We start from the raw sequence: 22,032 nt of genomic DNA on the forward strand, positions 1-22,032 counted from the left end.
ACTACACAGGACCCAGTGCACGTCGTCTCAATCCATGACTTCACGATGTTTGATCGGGGAGTCTCAGGGTGGCATCTCCACCCGCATATTATTTATAGCATGTTTTTTCACTTGCCAAGTGTTTTCTCGTGGTAAGAGTGGTGTTGTAGAGATTGTGAAATATTACTTCAATGATATGAAAAAAATATTTTCTCTTTACTGTCCCTTTAAAGGAAGAAAATAACGCATCTTTACTGATATAGCTTCAGGTGCCTGTTGCTAGCCAACTGGGTTGTCAGCAGTTGCTCATCCGATCAACTGGGCTCTTTAAAAAATGCCAAATTTATCATGTAGTGGCAGAAACTGATAAAGTTGTTCCTACTTCCCTTCCTTATTTTTTCTAATTTTAGAAGCAATGGTGTACTATTCATATTTCATTTTATTATAAAGTTTGTGTTATTTCATGGGATGTGCGGTAATGGTGAATTTCGAAATCTTATCAAATAGTGACGACACTGAATCGAATACCTTACAAAAAGTTTAGGAATAGTAAGGCAGCTGTTTTCTAAGATGCTCTAGAATTCTAGAGCATTTCGAGATGAATATCCACAAATTTTAACAAAGCAGTACGACGGGTACATTCCACCTCTAAACACACACCACAGTTTAGTAAATTGAGGCAAGCTTGTGTCCTGCAGCAATGATAGCGTCGGTGATATTTTGCAATTGTAGGACAAGATACGTTGCCATAGAATTAAAAGTGGTATTTTGTCGCTAGCCTTTAAGTAAAGCTGAGAGGTAAAAATTAAACAGCGTTGAACTAAACGCCAGGCATACGGCTAGATGTATATTGAAACAAACACGCTAGATATCGCACTAATGGCCCCAAGTGCCGATGGCAGGTAAACATCAGTGTTGAACACTGCATCTCTACGAACAACACACACAAACACAATATTTACATCTTTTGTTACTCATGTTCAAAATTGCACTTTTTTAAGCAGAGTGCAGCTGTCTCTACCTTTCTATGATGATGACAATTGGCTGAACTTGGGTGCAGCACAGAAAAAGACATAAGGACAAGGAACCAACAAAGATGGGTGCTGCCGGTTCCTTGTTTTTTCGTCTTTCTCTGCACTGTACGCTAGTACAATATGAAGATACCAACTAGCCTGTATCGATACACTACTTGAATTGGTTCAGGACACTTTCACTTTTGCAACGATGCAGCTTTAGAGGACGCTGTATTGTTGCTATCTTGATGACCGGACAAAAACGCATTTGTCCAGTCCGAATAGCATTCATAGTCCCGTAAAAGCTTGGGGCTGCTTGGATCTTGGTTGCTATGTGGGCTTGTTGGTTATTCGGCTCGCTATAAAAAAAATTTTGCGAGTGTTCACACACTCCAACAATTTCAACATCCCTGTTTATGAAACTGTGCACTCATGCATGTGCTATGGCCTGAATGAGGTAATGATTATGTTTGATGATGTTTGCTTCTTATTTTGTAGGCATTAAAGAGCAAGGCAAAGATTGGTGTTGCTAAATTCTTGCACTTGATTTATCCTCTTCTTGCTTTAATTTTTCTGTCTTGCGTTTTTGCTTGTCATGCTTGGCTGCACCTTCAGTTGCATGAAATGGAGCACACATTAGGATTGCTTCGTATTTCATTTCCTTGCTACTTGTCTTCCCTGTTTGTTCTGTGCATGTGAAATCGCTGTGCAGTGACCTGTGTGTTTGACTAAACGAAGCCAAGTTCATAGTATTGCAGCTTTTTTTTTCCTCATTAAAGATGGCATCGTGTAATCATACACGCTTACTTGGTTTGTCTATCAGATTGTGTGATTGCTTAACCTAAGCTTTTAGTCTGTATTGATGAACCAAGGAAATAGTGAATGTTCAGAGTGTATAATGATGTCATAAAGTTTTATCAAGAAAAAGGCACTTTGTGCAATGCTACACTTTTCAGTGTTTAAAAGAACACACAGGTCAGCACACATATAGCTTGTGCATCTCACTTGTGCCTGCTTTGCTTGCCTTCTGTGCTTCCTCAAACGTTCTTACATGCAAGTTCGTACTATCTGGTGGCTGGTTGGCATGAAATATAAGGAGTGGATAATACCTGTGTCGCACGGGTGTTTGGAAGGCCTTTCAACCAAAAGTATAACATGGGACATTTTTAAGGACGTCGAAGCAATATACTCTCTTGAGTAACCGGAGCACCCCACAACTCTATCGAAACCTTGATAGCCACTGAGCAACGGAAGCTGAAACAGCATGAATATGTCCTTTCGTTCAGTGTGCTCATACTCTCGAATAGAAAGAAAAAAGTCTAAGCGGTATGCCTTAAAAGCAATACTATGGAAGCGTTGTGCATGATTTAATGAAGAATTTATACCACTCAAAATGTGCACACTGCACCTACTATTGGCAACAGCCGCGTTACCGTGTGCCGCATTACAATGTTTCACTCTCCACAGTTTCACTGCTCACCAACTAAAGAACTAAATATGCATTCATAATCACTAATAAACATGCTACTAAAATGTTCTAAGAAGAACAACTGACGAATTCAGTTTTTTAATATATTTAATACATTCAACGTTGGGGATGGTGGGGGGAGGAGAGGGGGGCATGTATATGAAAATAATTATTTGCAGTGCCACAAGATTTCTGTGAAAAATGCCTAAACCACTTAATGGCTGTTCAAAACTGCTGTGTAGCAGCGAAACAACTTTGTCGAGTTGGTAGAGTTGTGGCATTTCGGTGGCCATTGACTGGCCTTTCAAAAGGGCTCACGTGACACAGGTGTAGAAGGGTGTGGGGATATAAGCCAAAGCAGCAAATGGTGACAAGGATGCATCGAAGGTATGCAAACGAAGTGGAAACAGTTTCACCACTGTTGGTACTACTCGGAAGCACGCACTAGCTTCGCTGCTCACTCTTTCACCATTTCTTCACGCGCAGGTCAGTTACCTTTTCGACAAAACGATTCCTCTTCCTGGAGCTCCGAAGCAAAAGGTTATTAAAAAAGACCCACCGCCTGCTCCCAAGCCGGTAAATTGTTTGCGAGTGTGTGCGTTTGAAGAGGCAGCGCAGTCTTTAGACATGTTTACCGCTTGGGGATGAAGACGCCAAGTGCTCTTTTGTACATTCGAGACAAAAAGTTGTAGCTGTAATTATTTCGGAAGTTTTATTTATGTTGGCGTACAATGTGGTGATGTCTTCGTATCTATAAGTAAAATTAAATTTTTGGTACCCCTGGAACTAAGTTTCTATGCACGGGATTTACTACTGTGAATATTTGCACAAAGCGAACGCTCTTTTTAAAGTTGTGATTTAACAACTTGCAAGGAATGCACGCTGTCAGTCTTTGTGAGCTATCCATGTAACGAATTTAAGATTTTTTTTTTTTATGCTTCAGTATGATGCATGTATTAGGTGCGATAGGAAGGCATCTATTCAGAGAGACATTACTTTACTCAGTAAATGCAAACGAAATGATGCTCTGTGTAACTAACGCCAGCATGCTTGCAAGGGTCTGCTACTTCTATGTTCCTTGGGTTCTGGGCATTGTACTCCTCAAAGGTAACATTGGTCTGGTTGTATTGACCTGGTGGTGTACTGGTTCCTTTGAGATGTTGAGTTTCAACAACAAATCCAGCAAACCATTTTGGAAAATTGTAAGATGAGGTGCACTTACTAGCTCAAGATTCAATGCTGTGTGCAGTAGGTCTGAGGAGCTTCATTTCCAGGAAACATTTTCTCGCACATGGCAATACTCGAAGCTCATGGCACTACTCGTAGCTGTTACATTATGCACTACTAACAACAGCACCGTGTGGTGACGCTTGCAATTAATATGTTGTGTTGTGCTGAATTGTTGTGCATTCGTGAGGTATTTCTGTTCTTCATAGATTTGATAGCGTTGAGATTCTGCAGCAGGAAATCTGTGGACGTGACGCTTAGTAGGAGGATTGTCATTGTGACAATTCTCCTACTTGCAGGCAACACATTGTGGCATTTGTTGCTACACTTACAATGTCAAAACATCATACTAATTATTATGGAACAGGCCTTAGTATATAAGTATGCTTGTGTTGCTTTTCTCTGGAAGTGTATTGATTTGTTTATCTTAACGATGAAACTATTTTTTAGACATTTCCTTATATATGGACCTGAAACAAATCTAGCGTGTCTGCTTTGGACTGAGGTTCAGCTAAATGAAGCATATATCCTTATGGAAGGCTGCATGCTATTGGGAATTTCTACATTTGACTGAAACAACTGTGCGTGAAATTTCAGCTCTTGTAATTGGAGTAATTAAACATGCTAATTGTATATATTTACCAAACTTGAACCAACACTTTCTTAGGCTCCTTCATATGGGATGACCTATCGTGTTAAAGGCCAACTCTGGCGATTTTTTTGACCATGCCAAGATAATGATGCTTTTATGTTCCTTAGACACTCTTCTCACACGCCCAATAACCGAAAGGCTCAAAAAATTTGAAAATAATTTTTAATTACCGAAAAACCGCAAAACTGAAACCCAACCGAGTGCGCTTCGGGTGACATGAAGATTAGCCTGACGCTGCCGGAACCTGCCTGATTGCACATAATGCACGTCGGATGGTACTACCTGTCCACGCCGTCCGCGGCGATCAGCTAAAACGCTTACACTGTTATGGTGAATATATGGCGAATCGTGTGTGGCTCACAACGGAACACCACCTGGCACCTATCACACGCCCACCAACACGGGAAAGGAAATCGCACGCTCAACCAAGGAAGCATCGGCCAAACCCACACAATCCATAGCAGACAAGCAGACGCTGCAGTGGCACATCAGTTCGTTGCTTCTGCCTGGCAAAACTCAACACCAGACACACAATGTGGCCATGAATTCTGGCAAGCGAGGTGAGCGTTTCGAGGCAAGCTATAACTCGTTTGAAAAAAATCTGCGAAACTCTCAAGTCTTCAATTCGACCCAGTGAATTTCATTGACCATGAAAAATTGCCGGAGTTGGCCTTTAAGTAGCGTCCACCACAGTGGCGAGCGGTCACGGTGCTTGGCTGCTGACACGAAGGTTGTGGGTTCAGTCTAGGCTCTGGTGGTCACATTTCAATTTATTTATTAATTTTATTTTATTTGGTTACATACTGCCGGCCTCCCATGAAGGCCTTAGGCAGGAGTGGGGCATCAATAAGCAACACAACACTAGCTCGGAAAAAAGAAGATAAGAAAAAGAAGTACATGAAGTGATATATTGTGAAATAGTGACATTGAAAGATGTGCAAAAACAAGATGAAACGAACTTTGTGGCATTAAGAGGTTACAAAGCCCAAACCACCCATACTACAATAACCCACACAGCATAGAGCCCATACAAGCACTGATCCCGTACTCGCATGGCACAAAAAAAATTGAGGCACAATGCTTGAGGCCTGTGTGCTATACAATGTCGGTGCTCGTTAAAGAACACCAGATGTTCGTAATTTCCAGAGCCCACTGCTATGGTGTGTCTTATAATTGTATTGTGGCTTTGGCATGTGAAACAACTATTATACTAGTCTTAAAAGGCCAGTCAACAGGCTCCGACTTTTTTGTTACACCCCCCAAACAAGCTCGGTAATAGGTAGAGTAGACCGCAGCGATCACGTTTTTTGAATACTACAGAGCTGCGCGCCGCGCACAGCCTTCATTTCAGAAAACAATTCCTGCGCTCCTTTCCTACGCCTGACCAATCTCCTTGCACACGCAGTGACGGCAACTCTGCGATCGGTGATGTGACACAGCACGTCGATTGGTCTAAACCAGGTCTGGACAAACAGTAGTGAAGTCAACGGCAGTTCCCGTTCCCACCCACAGCTACAACAGATGCGTTGCGACTGATTGAGTTCGCCGATGATGTCAATCGCTCACGTTTTGTCACATTGCCGAAGTGTGCAGAGTCATGATGATGGGCCATGCCTTCCCCTTCCTCTGAAGGAGAAGGGTGGCGAGACCGTGCGAAAATTTGAAATCAGCCGAACTTCTAGCTTTTATAACTTCCTTAATATAACACGTATTTGTCAAATTCCGGCGGCAGCATGTTGACGAAGTAAAAGTGCCTATTCCATTTCTCTTTACAATTTTTGAACCTTGGGGTTGTTTACTGGCCCTTTAAATAGCGGTTTTTATCATAATCATTAGACTATGTCGTGAACTGTGGCTTTATTACAATTTTTTTTAAGAGCAACTTTCTGAATTTTTTTTTTTTTTTTGTGACGCCACGAAATGATAAATTTAACTCGCCCCCAATATGAGTTAGTCATTGTTCTGCTTTATCTGGGGTTTACAGGCAGAGGCGACCTTTGAGAAGACAGTTGAGGAAGTGGTTCCTCCCGCCGAGGAGTCGACGCTGTCACGACTAGGAAGCACCCTGGGAAAATTGTTTTCTGGAAGTTCAGATGAGTCTGCAAAGGTGAGAAAACTGCTGCTGTTACTTGCTGCTGCGGCAGCCCAGAGGCTATGGCATTTGTTGCGATAAGGAAAAAGCATGAGGGCATGGGTTTGATTTCCGGCCACGGTGGCTGCATTTTGATAGCGATGAAATGTGAAATGGGCCTGTTTACTTAGGTTTTAGTTCTCAACCCCTGGATCTTCAATGGCACTTAATCACTCAGTCTTGCCACGAATGGTGCATGCACTTTAGTGCAAGAAAAAGGCGGAATGCAGTCATCTAGTAGACACGGTGAGACGGCAGGCTGTGAAATCTTCAGCGAAGGCGAAATTGTCTGCTTAAAACACTGTAGATAAGGTGTGGCAGATTAGCACATCTAGAGAAACTTGCAATGCATGGAAGCATCCAAAGATCAAAGTTACTGCAGCTACTGCCGTGGCGGAACAGAGGTCCTGGTGCTCGGCTGTTATGCCGAAGGTCCCATCTCAAATTCAATAAAACACAATTTGCATGGTTTTTGTGAAACCAATGTAAACATACCTTTCGCACGTGACAGCTACGTTTATAAAAATAAAAATTTGACCACTTTTTTTTTTCATTGCTGTGTGCATTCTAATTGTATTTTGGTTTCGGCATGTAAAGCTGAAGAATTGCGTTTATCTCCTCGTCAATGAGTAAGATGCTTGTAGTCATCTGTGCAGTGGCTTGCATCCATGTCTCCTGCATGTAAAAAATTTCTTTTGTGCAGGAGGAGGGTGGCCAAGAAGCGGACAATAATACTGCACAGGCCCACGAGAACACCACTGCCAGCCATGATAGCGAGAACAGGACGCAGGTAAAGTGCTTGGTGCTTCCGGTTTGACCGTGACTTGTTCTGACCTTCTCGGATCTTGTGGGAGGGCCTAGTTTCACTAGTTTCATTGCTGCTTAATCTATGGGCTATGATGCACCATTTTCAGTGTAATTGTTTCATCTTTGTCATACCATTTTCAGTGTAATTGTTTCATCTTTGTCATAGTTTATAGGAAAGACTTATGGTGTGTTCTTTAGGAAGATGTTGGGGGGGGGGGGGGGGGAACGAGACCGTGATTTCATTTCATCGACTGAGTGAATTATCAAGTGTAATCTTTTTGCTGCCATGAACTTGTGATTAACTCTTTCCCTACTATTGACGTCTATGGTCATGAGGTTTCGTATCAAAACGACCGGTTACAACTAAACTCGTCGCCGGCAAAAACCGTTCTCTCACGTTACCAATGATTACTATACTTTTCATAGTTGTGTTACTTGGTGCTAGATAGCTGTACTTGTCCATTTGTGTCTCGGCTTTCATTAAAATGAAAGCCGAGACACCAAATATGGTGTATTTTGTTTGAGTTATTCTTTGTTATTCAATAGAGAAATAAATGAACCCTATTGTTGAAAGGATGGTATCATTTCATTCAGAAAAAAAAAAGCTGTACCAAATGAGCAAAAATTTTTTTTGCTATCGTTGGTACCACTTTCTTTTTGGTAGTTGGGAAAGGGCTTTGAACTTTTTAAATTTCAGTGTGGAAAATGTTCTTGAATTTCATATTCAGTCTACTTTCTTCAATTTTAAGTCTTGGCTGAAGTTTGAATCATCTATAGTTGAATAAAATGTGGTGGTTAGCGTAATTATTGGTCCCGTCAAAGTACACAGCAGTAGGAATTATGAAAGTGTGAGCATGTGTTGGCTTCTTGAAACCACGTTGTCATTTGTGAGCTGCCACAATCTTTTTTTTTTTTTTAAACAATGCCCATCTGTCTTCGCGAAGCCAAAAAGTTAAAAAAACTGGAACCCTTGTTTGACTACCTGACTTCAGCTATGTAAGCTTTGAAGTGTGCTCAAGTAGGTGAATCATATTTTGAAGTTTGTTTGAGATAATGTTGGAACTGGTGTTAAAATTGTTGCTTGCAATCTGCACTTGTCTTTGGTGAGGATTGGTATGTCATAAGAGGTAATTTGTTTCTAATGAGTACGGCACCTGTGCCTTCTCCCGAAACTGTCGGAAAACAGAAAATTGGTAACTGGTGTATTATATATGGTGTAGTTTGAAAAAGTAAAGGATTGCCCAGGAAAGTCAAGTATGCTAGTTCAGAAGCATCTAGGGGTAAAAATGCTGCTGAGAAAACAACTTGTGAAATAAAGAAAGCTAATTTTCCTTTCAGTTTGTATCGCATCGTGCAGAAACTTGCAATGTGTTCGTTTGCATGTTTAATGCATATATTTTCTAAACGTATACAGGCTGAGCAGAGAAGCTTGGATGGGGATGCTGCCGGCAATGAAACTGTCAAGACTAAAGTGGTCACAATCAAAGAGCCGGTGGCCATTCGCTTGACTCTAGTGGACCGCATGGAAATGAACGCTGAGCAGCTTGCCGAGTCCATCAAGAAGTAAGTGTGCAGCAGTTTGAGCGAACAGGGAAGTGATAGTCATGGTACAAATGCACGGCTGTTCAACTAAAATGCAGGCTACGGGGTTTATAGATCAAGACTGTGGTTCTCCAGTAGCCACAGCAACAGTTTAGGGCATCTCGGCGCGAGTGAACAAGATGTTCTCGGGTTTCCTTTTAACAACTTTGCCGTAAAAAGGGCCCACACGTGCGGCTATGTCAAGAAAGAAAGGAAGTACGAAGGTTTCAAAAGCTTTATCGGACGTGTGTTCGTTTGCAGGCTCTCTGACCTGGAAAACAAAGATAAGGCAAAGCTTGCAAGGGACCACGCAAGGAATGCCTTGGAGTCGTTCCTGCATGAAACCAAAGACAAGATGTACAGCGAGGAGTACGAGAAGGCCTCCACCGAGGTGGAGCGCCAGAACATCATTGCCAAGCTCACAGAGGGTTCGGAATGGCTTGAGTACGAATCGGACAATGCCGAGACCAAGGCAAGAATGCACTTGCTTCACAGTTTGGTTGTCGAAGTGATGCGTTGTCTGTTCTGGTACTCTTCATGTTGGAGCACCTCAAGCATCAAGATAGGAGCTGTTGGTTGTGTAGCAGAATGACGAAGCTTGCACTAATTATTCTGTTGAAACACAGACCTGCTTAATGAAAGGTGTTTCATTCAGAAGGCGAGTTTTGCATATGCATTTTAAGAAAAATGTGTGTATATTATGTCTCCACAATAAAGAAACCCTTCTGTGTGGGGAAGATTTAATAAGACTGTAGTTGTAGTGGCACGACTATAAACTTTGGCACTTGACATCTTCACTGCATGAGAGAGAGAGGTGTAATAATTTAATGTGAGGTGTAGTTGCAGAGTAGGGTAAGTGACTACGGAGCTAGGTTTTTTCTGTTTTATGCTAAGCCTTGTGGTTTATTAAGAAACAGATGGTTTCCCCCTTTTGATTGTACACTCAAACCTCGTTATAACAAACCTGGATATAAGGAAATATTAATTATAATGAAGTAAGTGAAAAAAGTCTTGCAATAGTGCTAAATTATACCTTTATAACGAATTTTTGGATATAGCAAACCTATTTTTCTGCAAAATGTAATTTTGTTGTCAGGACCTTTGAGTGTACTAGTATTTAGATATAACAAACTTACTTTGTGTGAGATGAAATTTTGTTATAAGGAGGTTTGGGTGTACTAGTCTGTTCTAGTTTTGATTCCTGGGAAACACTCCGAGTTGCAGCACCTATAATAAACTCGAGGCCGTGATATTTTTGTGCATTTTTCATACATTTGTCGCAGAGTTTCATTCGTAAAATATGGTCTGAAAAATTTATTCGAATGTGTGCATTGTGGGTGCTTGGCTGAACATAAGCAAGATATTGTTTTTTATGTAGGCATTCAAAGAGAAGCTGTCTGGCTTGACACGGCTTGTCAAGGACCTGTTCGACCGTGTACAAGAACACCGGGAGCGACCAGGAGCCCTGGTTGCTCTGAACAACATGCTGAATGCCAGCGAGGTGTACCTGTCAGCCATCACTGGCCTCCAGGACCAGGTCTTCACTGTCGTGGAGATTGAAACGCTGTCTAGGATCATCAACGAAACTAAGGTGAATATAGTCTGTTGATTAATCGTATTGTTGTGGCATTCTGTCTTGTCCCGCCACGGTGGTGTAGTGGCTAAGGTACTCGGCTGCTGACTCGCAGGTCGTGGGTTCCAATCCCGACTGCGGCAGCTGCATTTCCGATGGAGGCGGAAATGTTGTAGGCCCGTGCGCTCAGATTTGGGTGCACGTTAAAGAACCCCAGGTGGTCGAAATTTCCGGAGCCCTCCTCTACGGCGTCTCTCATAATCGTATGGTGGCTTTGGGACGTTAAACCCCACATATCAATCAATGGCATTCTGTCTTGGCAAGATGTGTAACATCTACACTGCCCATACATTGAAACCAAACTGCAATATAGTTAAGCCTGCTTATAACAAATCTCCATATAATATTCCACGATATAATAATGTTTTGCTATTCCCAGCCATTTCTCCGTAGGAGCACATGTATTTGCAACCTCTATGTAATAAAGTAACAGCTGGTGACAACCTTTATATAACGAATTGTCCCCACAGAAAACCTATAGAGCGAACAAGAAAACGAAGTGGTCGCAAGTTCTAACACCTGCGAGAAGACTACTATAGACTTACCTTAACAATAAAACCAAAGTTTTAGCACGAAGCAAAATTTATTTCAGACACTAAAGCCGCAAGCAAATAGAGAAATACTGTATGCAAAGCTTGCAGCGCTGCAGCCATTGCGCTAGCGTTTGTCACTCAACAGGAGCATGCGAAAGGCTAGTGTGCGACGTCGACCTTGGGCTGATGGCCATCTGACACAGAATTGTCCAACAGTTGCCTTCTAGCAAAAAAAAAAAAAAGCTTTACCATCCATTTCAGTCTCAGGCAGGTGAAAGGCACAAAGCATCTTGGTGGCTTTCAACTGCTCGTGCTGCCGTCGCCAGTAGCAGACACAAACTCGTCGACTCCAAGGTGCTTACAAGCAGCCCTGTGGCCATTGTTTAGTGCATGGTTAATCACTTTCAACTTGAAAGCGGCCGTGGAACTTTCGTGTCGCCCCATAGCGTAACCACAGAACTAACCATGCTAGAGGAGGTCATGGAACGGACACAATGTACTACAATACACATGGCAACGCGCCTCTTTAGCTTAGCTTGAATTAAACGGTGGCTTGTGTCATGACCTCTGAGATTGGCAGCACGCGCCTTTATCTCGGAGGCCATGCTTGTGCGTTGATAGTACGTATCATGCTTAAGAGATAGTGCCAGGATTTTGTGCACTATCATCATTAGTTGTTTGAAGGAGCAGACAACATTTCTTCTCCAATTTTTGGGGGGTGCGATAATTGCTCGCGGGAAAAAGAAATCGCATTTTTGCTGGGCAGTGCGAGGGGTGCGAGAATCATGCGAATGTAAGGATTACATGAGTAGATACGGCGCTAGTAATTATTATAATTTAGGAGGTAATTAGGGCTGCAGAAGTTGCTCTTTTACTTTTCTCAACCTCTCTCTCTACGCTATCTCCAGTTTATGATTGTTAGTCCTGAAGCAATCGGGCTTAAGGGGATTACCGTACTTACTCGATTCTACCGCGCCCTCGATTGTAGCGCGCACCCGATTTCCACGACGAAAAAAAAAGAAAAAAGTAAGACATCAATTGCAACGTGCACCCATTTTTCTCGCTGGCCCACACGATCACACCACTCGAAAAAACAACTCCTTTCGGGAGCGTCTTCCAATTAAATACGAGGTACGGGGGAAGCTCGTGCCCATCTGACGTGTAACAGAGCGTTGCCGTCACTGTAGTTTTACCGTGGACGGATGTCGGCACGCGAACTTGCTTCGCCCCCTTCTTCTCGACGGTTGTGGTACCAGGTATGTCGAAGTAAAGAGGCGTCTGATCGGCATTTCCGATTTGCCCTAGCAGGTAGCCGTTGTTGTGCCGCAAGTTTAGGACGAACCTCTGAAAACTGTGAAGCTTTTCATCGTACTCCTCCGCAAAACTTTTCGCATATGCCGGTTCACCTTCAGAGGGAAAAGCCTTTCCTCTTCATAAAGTTAGTTAGCCAGCACCTGCTCGCTTTAAACTGGCTCTGCGTTAGACCTTTTTCTAAGGCTAATTGCATAGCCCGCACTTGGAGCAGTTCTGTTGTCACGGGCCGCTGTGCCGGTCGCTGCTCAAGCAGATACCAAGCAGTTCTTCAATTTGCGGAAAGCGACCCTGCTGTGGTCCGCTGAAGCCTTTGCGTGAAGCTTTGCTGTCGACAATCTTCTGCTTTTGTTTCCGCAAGTCCCACACGCACGTTTCGGGAACTCCGAACGACCGTGATGCGGCCCGATTTCCGTCCGTTTCTGCACACGTGATGACTTTTCTTTTAAAAGCGGCATCGTGGTGCACTTGTCGAGTTTTTGGAGTCTGCCCTTCCATGCTGTCGATGCTAATGCACTACAAAATGACGAAGTCCTCAGCACACGTACGAAGTGCTGCACATGGGAAACACATAGGCAGAAATGGCCGACGCGCCATGCCGACGCATGTAGGGGGCCGCCATTTTGGAAATACCGATGGCAATAGAATGACGGTATTCATTTTTTTTCGTACTCGATTATAACGCACATGCAATTTATGAACACGCTTAACCGGAAAAAAGGTGCGCGTTAGATTCGAGTAATTACGGTATCTTTACTACAGTCGAATCTCGATAATTCGAACTCGTAGCGGCCCGAAAATTTGTTCGAACTAAAAGAAGTTCGAATTAATGAAAGCTAAATAAACAGAGCGCTCTTTATGCAGTGGCGCATGTGCATTGAGCTAACACACGAGGGGGAAGTTTCAGAAGACTTACATTTATTCACAAATCACAGGACATCCAAGTAATCGGTCATGCGTCTGCACACGTTTGTTTTGCAGCGAGTCAATCAATTTTGCACGCAGCTTGCAAAGCATTTCTACTTCGGCTTCAGCATTCTCCTGGCAAGAGAAGTTATGCGCGGAAATGTCCAATGTCGACACTTTCTAAAGAGGACGACAACGATGACTGCGTAGCGGACGCAGGGAGAAGCAGATCGGCATTTGAAAAAAAACCAACACTTCACGGCAGCTTTTTTTTTCTCTCTCTCTCTTCGCACGTGTCGTTGAAAGGAGAAAGGCTACATGGCACGGATGGGAAAGGGGGAGTGTGGCACCAGTGCGTGAAAGACCCCCTCACCCTTAAAGCGCAGAGCCGTGCTCGCGCAAGGGGCAAGGGCTGCGGAAGATAGTGCCTTTTTCCTTTCCTTCAACCACAGATTCATTCAACCCAGCGACAGCTTTTTTTCTCTCTCTCTCTCTTCGCGCACAGCGCTAGAAGGAGAAGGATCTTTACGTGGCAGGGACGGAAAAGGGAGAAGCGTGGTACGGGCACGTCGCAGATCGGCATTTGAGAGAGAGAGCAAACATTCCACCGCAGCCTTTTCTTTCTTTTGCAGTTCCTTCGCGCGCAGCGTTTAGATGTTGCAGGTGCTGCCGCGGGATTGGGCGGGGTGCTGAGAGCATTTTTGGAGCGTGGTATTTTCGCCCATTGGTATACACATAGCTTTGACGGGACCTCATCGTGAGTTCTAATTAACCGAAAGTTCAAATTAAGCGTGTTCGAATGAATGAGATTAGACTGTACTATACTAGGCTACCACTGTTTACAGAAATTTATGACGTGATTGTTACATTTGCTTCTTCCGATCACAGGACTGGCAAACGGAGCATGTGACACTGCAAGAACAGACTCCGCTGCACGAAACCCCCAAACTGACTTTGCGCATGATCTTCGACAAGATCCAAATTTTGGACCGAGAAACCAAGTACCTGTTGAACAAGGCTCAGCGTGCACCACCGCCAAAGCAGACGACCAAAAAGCCTGAAATGCCAGGCAAGTTTCGTAACATTGACGATGGCACGTATGGTCTGTTTGGCAGAATTGAGGGCTACTTCTACTGCCACTCCTAACTGTACCAAAATATCTTGTGTAAAGAGAACTACTTGTGTTAACTAATCAGCACTGTTTTGGTTAGGGTCCTGCAGGAACAATAAGCACAATGTGTTTCTTGAAATACAATACTTGCTTTAAAAATTTCAACCTACCTGAATGTTTGCTACAAATCGCATAAAAATCGGAGAATTTTCAACAAAAGTACAGCCCAGTGAAATAGGTCAGTTCTAAATTAATTGCCCTGTACTACCTGAAAGGACTATACGTCTAATGAAGTGTACAACCTGAGAGTGTATATTTCTCTTAATCATGTTTAATAGTGTGTAATACAGCAAATAATTACTCTGGCCTGTTTGTGGTTCACCTAGCCTTTTTTAGAGCCACTTATGCCCCAGTTGCGCTATTTTTTAGTAGGCTTTGAATTTTCACTGCAAGCTACTTTAATGTCGATAATAATTAACTTCTCCTGCGTTAAGGATGATCTTTGCGGGTGTGAGTCTTCTAGTGAAGTTCCATCGACGAGTGCAGCTCTTCAGCAGCACTTTCCCCTTTCTCACAGTGCCATGGACAAACTGGCTTCGTGTCTATGCTTTGGGGTGCTTTATTAGATATGGTAGTACATACCCTGTTTCTCAGCTGAAGCAGGAGGAAGTTAGTTCGTGAGGAGCACTTGAAACATGTTAGTACAAAATGAACAAAATCTGCCCTTTTGGTCAGAATGTGGAATAATAGCATGAAGTTGTTAACGGCTTGCTCTCGCCAACTTCTGAAAAGAGCAGAAAACTATGCCACAACTCTTCCGATATAATTTGTTGGACCACCTTCTCGCCTCGGTTGTAAGCATCGCTGCTTATGACGTGTTAAAATTTGTGGCTCGTGGTTGCTTTTGGTGCATTTTTCCACTGACATAACTGTGGCTTAGCTTGCACATTGTTCACCAGTTTCTTATTTTTGCCCCATTTAGAACCCACGAAAGAGGCCGAGGAGGAGGTTGTGGCAGACGTGGAGATGCCCGAGGGACCAATACCTGTGGAACAGCCGGCAACAGGCGAGTTCTCCTGAATGGTTGAAGATTGGCCTCTTCGAAGTTTATAGATGAGCTTGAATTAGGAAAACATGCCAATCTAAACTACAGTGTTTTCCACACACACACACAAAATTGAAGAAATAGTGCTTGCCTAAAAGGTGTGCAGGTAAGTGGAAGATGTTTCAGCTTTTTTACACCTGAGCACAGACACACAATGACAAAAGTGAGTTCCAGTCCCTGGCTACGATGGCCTTATTTTCAACAGGACGAAATGCAAATATGCCCGTGTCCTGGATGTTACATAGTGGACATCGGAGAATATCAGCTGGTCTAAATGAATTTAGAGCCCCCTACACCATCATGCTCCATAACCTTGTGTTGTTCTGTGCTTGTAGAAACCCTGATTATTTTTCACGTTGACACAAGTGCTTATGAGACACTACCTAAATATGACAGTGAAACGCTCTGCACACTTATAGAATTCACTCCACGATGCTGCAAACGCCGATGCTGTCATCCTCGTGAGTTTTTCATACCCTTCGAAGTAGTAACATAAACACATGAGCAGTTGTATTTCTGCATCACTTTGATACGCCTAGTAGCGCTCTTAGGTGTAAAAGTTAAGAATGCAACAACTGTCTGTGGTACAGCAGTGAGCATGAATGTATGCCTACACATGCAGATGCCTGTTTTTCAACAATGAAAGGCATGCGAACGATGCGAACTGCATTTGTAACTGTGCACTGTTCGGCATTTAGACTACAGTGGAACCCCAATTATACGACTTTAAGGGGACCACGCAAGGCAGTCGTATAATCCGGGCGTTGTATAATCGAAAAACTAAGAATATAGCAATGACACTCAGCCTTGCCCCAAAAAATGGGTATAGACCGCCTGCATAAGCCCACGGCCTAACCTAGTGCCTCTGCTAGAAAGGTAGATTAAATTATTCTTGTCAGCTACAGCTAATGGCAGTGTAACTTAGTTGAAAGAAGTGCGAGTGAATCTCTATTCTCAAGCTTAAAAAGAATTGAATGCAACACGCATCCTTCTACCGATAAATAGAATCCGAAAATTGCCTGCACGTGAAAGTGAAAATGAAACCGTGTTGCCAATAGCCTCCCGTCAGAAGAGTCGGACACAGTGTCATCACTATCGCATATGGCAACCGACCACAAGTGCATAGAATGCCTTCGTGTGCGACTGAGCTATGCACATTGCGATTTGTGGCCTTGTGAAGTGCAACTAGTGATGTCCCGCTGTTAGTATGAACGTCGACGTGAAGTGAAAGTAATCTTTCACAGTGAAAACAGCTGCGTCGTGCCCTTATGTGTCCACAAGACTGTGACTGCGATAAAGGCGGGAGATCAGCTGTATGTCGACCAGAATATGTTTCCATGGACTGAAAACGTGGAAATATCAGCTTTTAGGCCGCTGCAGCTACGTTGTGTGGATAGAGCTTGACTAGGTAGCGACCCCAGATACGTGCACACGCGATTGCGCCGTTTGTAGAAGCACATGAACTTCCAGGAAAATAAATTTTCCATTCTAAGAAGACGTTCGTCTCGCTCTCTACTTTTCCAATCGTCAACCTAGGGGAACGCAAGTTTATATTTTGCACTTGTGAATAATTTGGTCCACGCTTGATTCGACTAAAGGCGTTCTTTTTCCTTTTGGACGAAATCTGAATGTCGTTGTAAGATGCGAGGTCGGCGTAAAACTGCGTCGTATAACGAAGGTAATACATTATTCCTATGGGGATTTCGCCGGGACCTAACCGATTCACCGTAAAGTGTGGGTCGTCGTGAAACCGGGGGACATATAATCGAAGTTCCACTGTATTATGATATTGTGACGCATAACCAGCTGTGCCGATTTAGTATGGTAGAATGTAATAACGAAGCTTACCAGATTACACTCAAACCTTGATATAACAAACCCGGATATAATGAAATACTGGTTATAACGAAGTAAATTAAAAGTAGTCTTGCAATAGATATTGTCGAGAATACTATACCTTTACAAAGATATAAAAAAGCTAACTTATTTTCGTGTAAGATGCAACTTTGTTATAATGAGGTTTGTCTCTACCTGTGCCAGCAACGAGTGGGCACTGTAGACACTTCGTTCCTGTAAATTTTCATTTGATGCCCATCAGAAAGTTGGCTGCGAGGAAAGTGTACCATAGGCAAATACATCATCATCATCAGCCTGACTACGTCCACTGCAGGACAAAGGCCTCTCCCATGTTCCGCCAGTTAACCCGGTCCTGTGCTTGCTGCTGCCAATTTATACCCGCAAACTTCTTAATCTCATCTGCCCACCTAACCTTCTGTCTCCCGCTAACCCGCTTCCCTTCTCTGGGAATCCAGTTAGTTACCCTTAATGACCAGCGGTTATCCTGTCCATGCGCTACATGCCCGGTCCATGTCCATTTGCTCTTCTTTATTTCAGCTATGATATCCTTAACCCCCGTTTGTTCCCCTAATCCACTCTGCTCTCTTCTTGTCTCTTAAGGCAAATACAACCTAAGCTAAAACGACGACTCCGCCCACAGCCATCACTTTCCTTCCTACAGAGAATTTGCAGAGGGGCTCTGTCCAATAGGGCTTGCTCGTTTTTTTGATGTCAAGCACTTGAAAGTTTCAGATATAGATGCAACCATGCGTTTGTGTCGTGGGTTTTACATCAGAAACTAGTGTCTCGGTAAGCTTCGTCGAGGATTCTGACATCGCTGCTCAGCCAAACGTAACTTTTTTGATAGCAACGATGAACCTTTAACTCTTAATATGCGTAGTACACTCGGACTTTATTACAGTCAAACCCCTTTATAAGAGACACTGATATCAGAGACGAATGCTTATAAGAGGCACCAGTGTGCCTACAGTAAATTACAGGTGGATAAGAAAACTCATACGAAGTACCCTGCTTATAAGAGACGTCTTATATAAAAGACAATTGCTGCTTGAAGCATGCCTCTTATAAAGGGGTTCAACTGCATAACGAAATCGTATCTTACACGAAAATAGGTTCCTTATATCCCAAAAATTCGTTGAAAAGGTATACAGTTGAACACGGATATATTGAATCGTGAATTGGTTCGATATATTTAATGTTCGATATAAAAAAATAGAGGCCGTGAGAGCTTACCTGTAGCTGATCATCACCTACAATAGGTGCATTCAAGAATGACAACTCTTTCCGCACCCACGCCACAACAAAATCATTTATTTGCGTGAAAAAAATCGCTGTGTTGGCCTGCTTCTTCGATTTTATAATGTTGAAGACCCTAATCTCGATTTTATCAAGGCTGTCTAGGTGCGACAGCCTGGTTCTCTTCATGCGACCAATACAACGGTGAAGGACGCTGAACGCTGTTGCCACTTCAGCGACGGAGTACGCACGTATAGCCAGTGCCTTATCTGGACAAGCTTCCTTGTCATGTGAGCTGTCAGCCTGGACATTGCAGTTCGCTCCCACGAATTCATCCGTGCACTTCGTGTAGAACTGCTGCCGGGAAGCGGGACGACAACTCGCGAAACGCATCGTCTATGTTCTCGTCGTCGTCTTCACCGGCTTCCGCAAGTTCCGCCGTTTTGAAGCCTGCCTTGCTGAAGCAGTTGACCACTGTGTCTGTCTTCATGTCTTGCCAGGCATTGAAGATCTCTGCGGCAGAAAACTTCGCAGAGATTTTGGCCACTCCTTCGTCATCCATGTCCTGGCTGCTGACAGCTTCGCTTTCACCAGAATTGTTTTGCCAATGATGTAGTGCTGCTTAAATCGTTGAAGCTACCCGCTGTTGTCGGCAAAGTTGATTCACCAATTGCAGCAGCAAACCATTTGGCCTTTGTGATCAGTATCGGTCCGTCCACCGGAATGTCCTTCACGCGCCCTTCTAAAAACCAGGCATAGAGTGCCTTTTCTACATTCCCATGGGCAGAAGCGCACACATGACAGGTTCCCAACGTTCGCTGCTCCACCACCTTTGCCTTCATTACCTGCCTTGTATTTCAACAAGGTACTCGAGTGCTCCGTGGTATCCTGAAGTCATTCGCGAAACGTTTCTCGCCCGCCTCAACACACTGAATAGCCTTCGACTTCGTTGCTAAGTCAACGGTCTTGCGCTTCTTGATGCTTGCTATAGCTACACGAGAAGTCGACAATTCAAGGAGTCTGCAGAGGCTTTGCACACCGCACACGCAAAAAAGTAATGCTGCACATGCGGTGCTGCGTAGGGGCCGAAAGCGCTCGCGAGGCAATTGCCGCCTGCGAGGGCAACAGCAAAAGGCGCGAGTTGTGGTTTGAGTGATCAAAACTCGCAAAACAGAAAAAAAAAAGTAAAAGGCAAAAGGGGGAGGACATCTGCTCCTTCGTTCCTGCTCTCAGAGTTGACGGGTATGCGAAGAAAGCTTGAGAGGGAGAAAGAGAAACGAAAAAAAAAAAAGTTGTTTGCAAGTTGGAGATTGTGCAGTCCGAGCCCTCTCGCCCTTACCTTTTTTCGAGCGTTTCGAATTTTGGTGGAGGCGTGGTGCTGCGTGGAGGTCACCGGTGCTGCGATTCCCAAAGCGCACCCTGTAACTCGCGCACGGAGCCGCGCTGCTGCGGAGATTGCGGAGGGAGTGTGAGCGGGGGGGGGGGGGGGGGTGTGAAGTGCACTTTTAGCTCGCGCAGTGTTCGGTATATACGAAGGTGGGTAAAATTACCGTTTGATATAAACATGCTAATTTCTATATTTTTACAAAGGAACTTCAAGGGGATAACTTGAGAGTTCGATATACCCAAAAATTTAATCTATGTGGGTCCGATATAACAGTGTTTCACTGTATTCCTATTGCAAGTCTATTTATTTGCTTCGTTATAACCGATATTTCGTTATATCCGGGTCCACCATATTGAGGTTTGAGTGTACTTCCATTAGCCGAGAAAAAGCACTTACGATAAAAGCAGAAACCAGCAGCTAGCACGACTGTATTACACAGGCATGCCAAGATTCTGTCAGAGGAGCTTGCATACTTTTTAATACAGAATGTAAGATTGTTTTTGATTTGTCGAAAGGCAAAGATCCCTTTTTTTTTTCTTAACTTTGACTTGGTGGTGCCTTTACCCAAGGGAGGGCAATTTGGTCAAGTTTTTTGAACAATGAGTATGAAGCCCACTCTCATTTGCTGTATCACTCTATGATTACACAACTGTCCGTAACATTTATGTTGCTTAGCAGGTTGTACTTTCACGCGCACTGAAATTCCCTCTCGCTCTGGTATTGCAGAAGCCGAAGGTGCTGTTCCCTTGGAACCCATTGAGCCGACACCTGAACAGCCCGAAGACGGCCCACACACCGAACTTTGATGGATCACAGAACACTGCACTCTAATTTATAGACTCGTCGCTCTCAGTTTGCGGCTCATTGGCAGCCCAGACAAAACTGTTGGAGAGAGGGTTCCCTTTGTTTTTCTCCTCCTCCATTGTGGAAGTTGTTTTGTACATATATAGCCAGAGTTATTTAATGACAGTGGGGTGTGAGATTAGCTGCGTGCCCATTGAAAAGCGCAGCAGCAGGAGAATGTTTCCATGAAACAGTCTCGGTGCTAGCTTCTCCAGAGGTGTATTGCTCGGAGTGCTTGGGAACATCACATCAGAAAATGCAGTAGGAGTGTTGAGAATGTGAAAATTTCATTCTTTTTTTCTCTTCCTCATTTTTAGTGTTAGTGATAGCAGCTGCCAGCAAGCTGATATTGATCACATTCTTGTTAGTGTTTTGTGCAGAAATATATTTGCTGGAAGCCCCCACGACATTTTGCATCTAGCTTGTACATTGACGAGCTGTGCTGCACGAAGATTTGTAATGTTGCAGTTATGCGTTAAGTGGAATAGGTGGACAAAATTGTAGAAAACTTTTTTTATGCTTCCGTGCGTAGGCGACTGTTCAAATAGATAGTGACAGTTGAAAAATGTAGCGGGTGAAGGAGCGCACGTCGAAGCATGATTTGCAGAACCTGGTGAAAGTGCTTTCTGGTTATCCGAACCAGCAGCAGCCGGTGAGCTAATGTAATCTTTGATAATTTGTAGGCCCTAACTGTCGAAGTTGGCAGCACTTTACAAAAGACCCTGTAGACTAGTACTCAATGGAGTGTCATAAATATTGCCACAGAAACATTCATTTTTCATGTTCAGTTAAGCCAAGGTGCATTGGACCACTTGTTTGCGTTGGATGTGCTGCTGAACAGTATATAGAGGCATGCACAAAAGTGTGTTTGTTATTTGTGTTCAATTTTTTTTTTATGGTGTTGTCATGGTGTATAGAGAAAAAAAAAATTTTTTTTCGAGACTTTCAATTTTTCATTTTGTGTATGGGCTGGTAGCTACTCTTACAACTTATATTATCTGTTTTCAGGCAAGTATTTGATCAGGGAGCCTCAGTTTGCGATATGTGGCACTTTTTTTTTAGTACTTGCACATTTGATTGCACATTGCCTCTTGTGTGAGATATCATTTAAGAGTGGCAGTCATGGAAATGAATTCCTTTCACATGTGTGAGTACAAAGAGCGTCTTCGAAAATTTCATTTGCATATGAAAAGTGCGGTGGCCACAGAAGCGTGTTGTTGAAGCGAGAGAGACCACGAGCAAGACTGAGTGA

General features: G+C 43.5%; 1 protein-coding gene across 3 annotated transcripts in view; it reads left to right on the forward strand.

Annotated features, from left to right (window-relative positions):
- The window catches only part of Grp170 (hypoxia up-regulated Grp170 co-chaperone protein), a 36,509-nt gene extending 15,462 nt beyond the window's left edge, over positions 1 to 21,047 (forward strand). For 2 of the 3 annotated variants that reach the window (XM_075892848.1, XM_075892849.1), the window contains exons 14-22: positions 2,947 to 3,036; positions 6,324 to 6,446; positions 7,174 to 7,260; positions 8,692 to 8,840; positions 9,120 to 9,330; positions 10,237 to 10,449; positions 14,130 to 14,310; positions 15,335 to 15,418; positions 20,664 to 21,047. In XM_075892848.1, the coding sequence (XP_075748963.1) occupies positions 2,947 to 3,036; positions 6,324 to 6,446; positions 7,174 to 7,260; positions 8,692 to 8,840; positions 9,120 to 9,330; positions 10,237 to 10,449; positions 14,130 to 14,310; positions 15,335 to 15,418; positions 20,664 to 20,743 (1,218 nt within the window). In that variant the 3' untranslated portion in view covers positions 20,744 to 21,047. The remainder of the gene's footprint in view (positions 1 to 2,946; positions 3,037 to 6,323; positions 6,447 to 7,173; positions 7,261 to 8,691; positions 8,841 to 9,119; positions 9,331 to 10,236; positions 10,450 to 14,129; positions 14,311 to 15,334; positions 15,419 to 20,663) is intronic. The other variant, XM_037423008.2, reaches the window with a different exon arrangement.
- The last annotated feature ends 985 nt before the right edge of the window (positions 21,048 to 22,032 follow it).

The sequence above is a fragment of the Rhipicephalus microplus genome, chromosome 4 (assembly GCF_043290135.1).
Source record: "Rhipicephalus microplus isolate Deutch F79 chromosome 4, USDA_Rmic, whole genome shotgun sequence".
Lineage (NCBI taxonomy): Eukaryota > Metazoa > Arthropoda > Arachnida > Ixodida > Ixodidae > Rhipicephalus > Rhipicephalus microplus.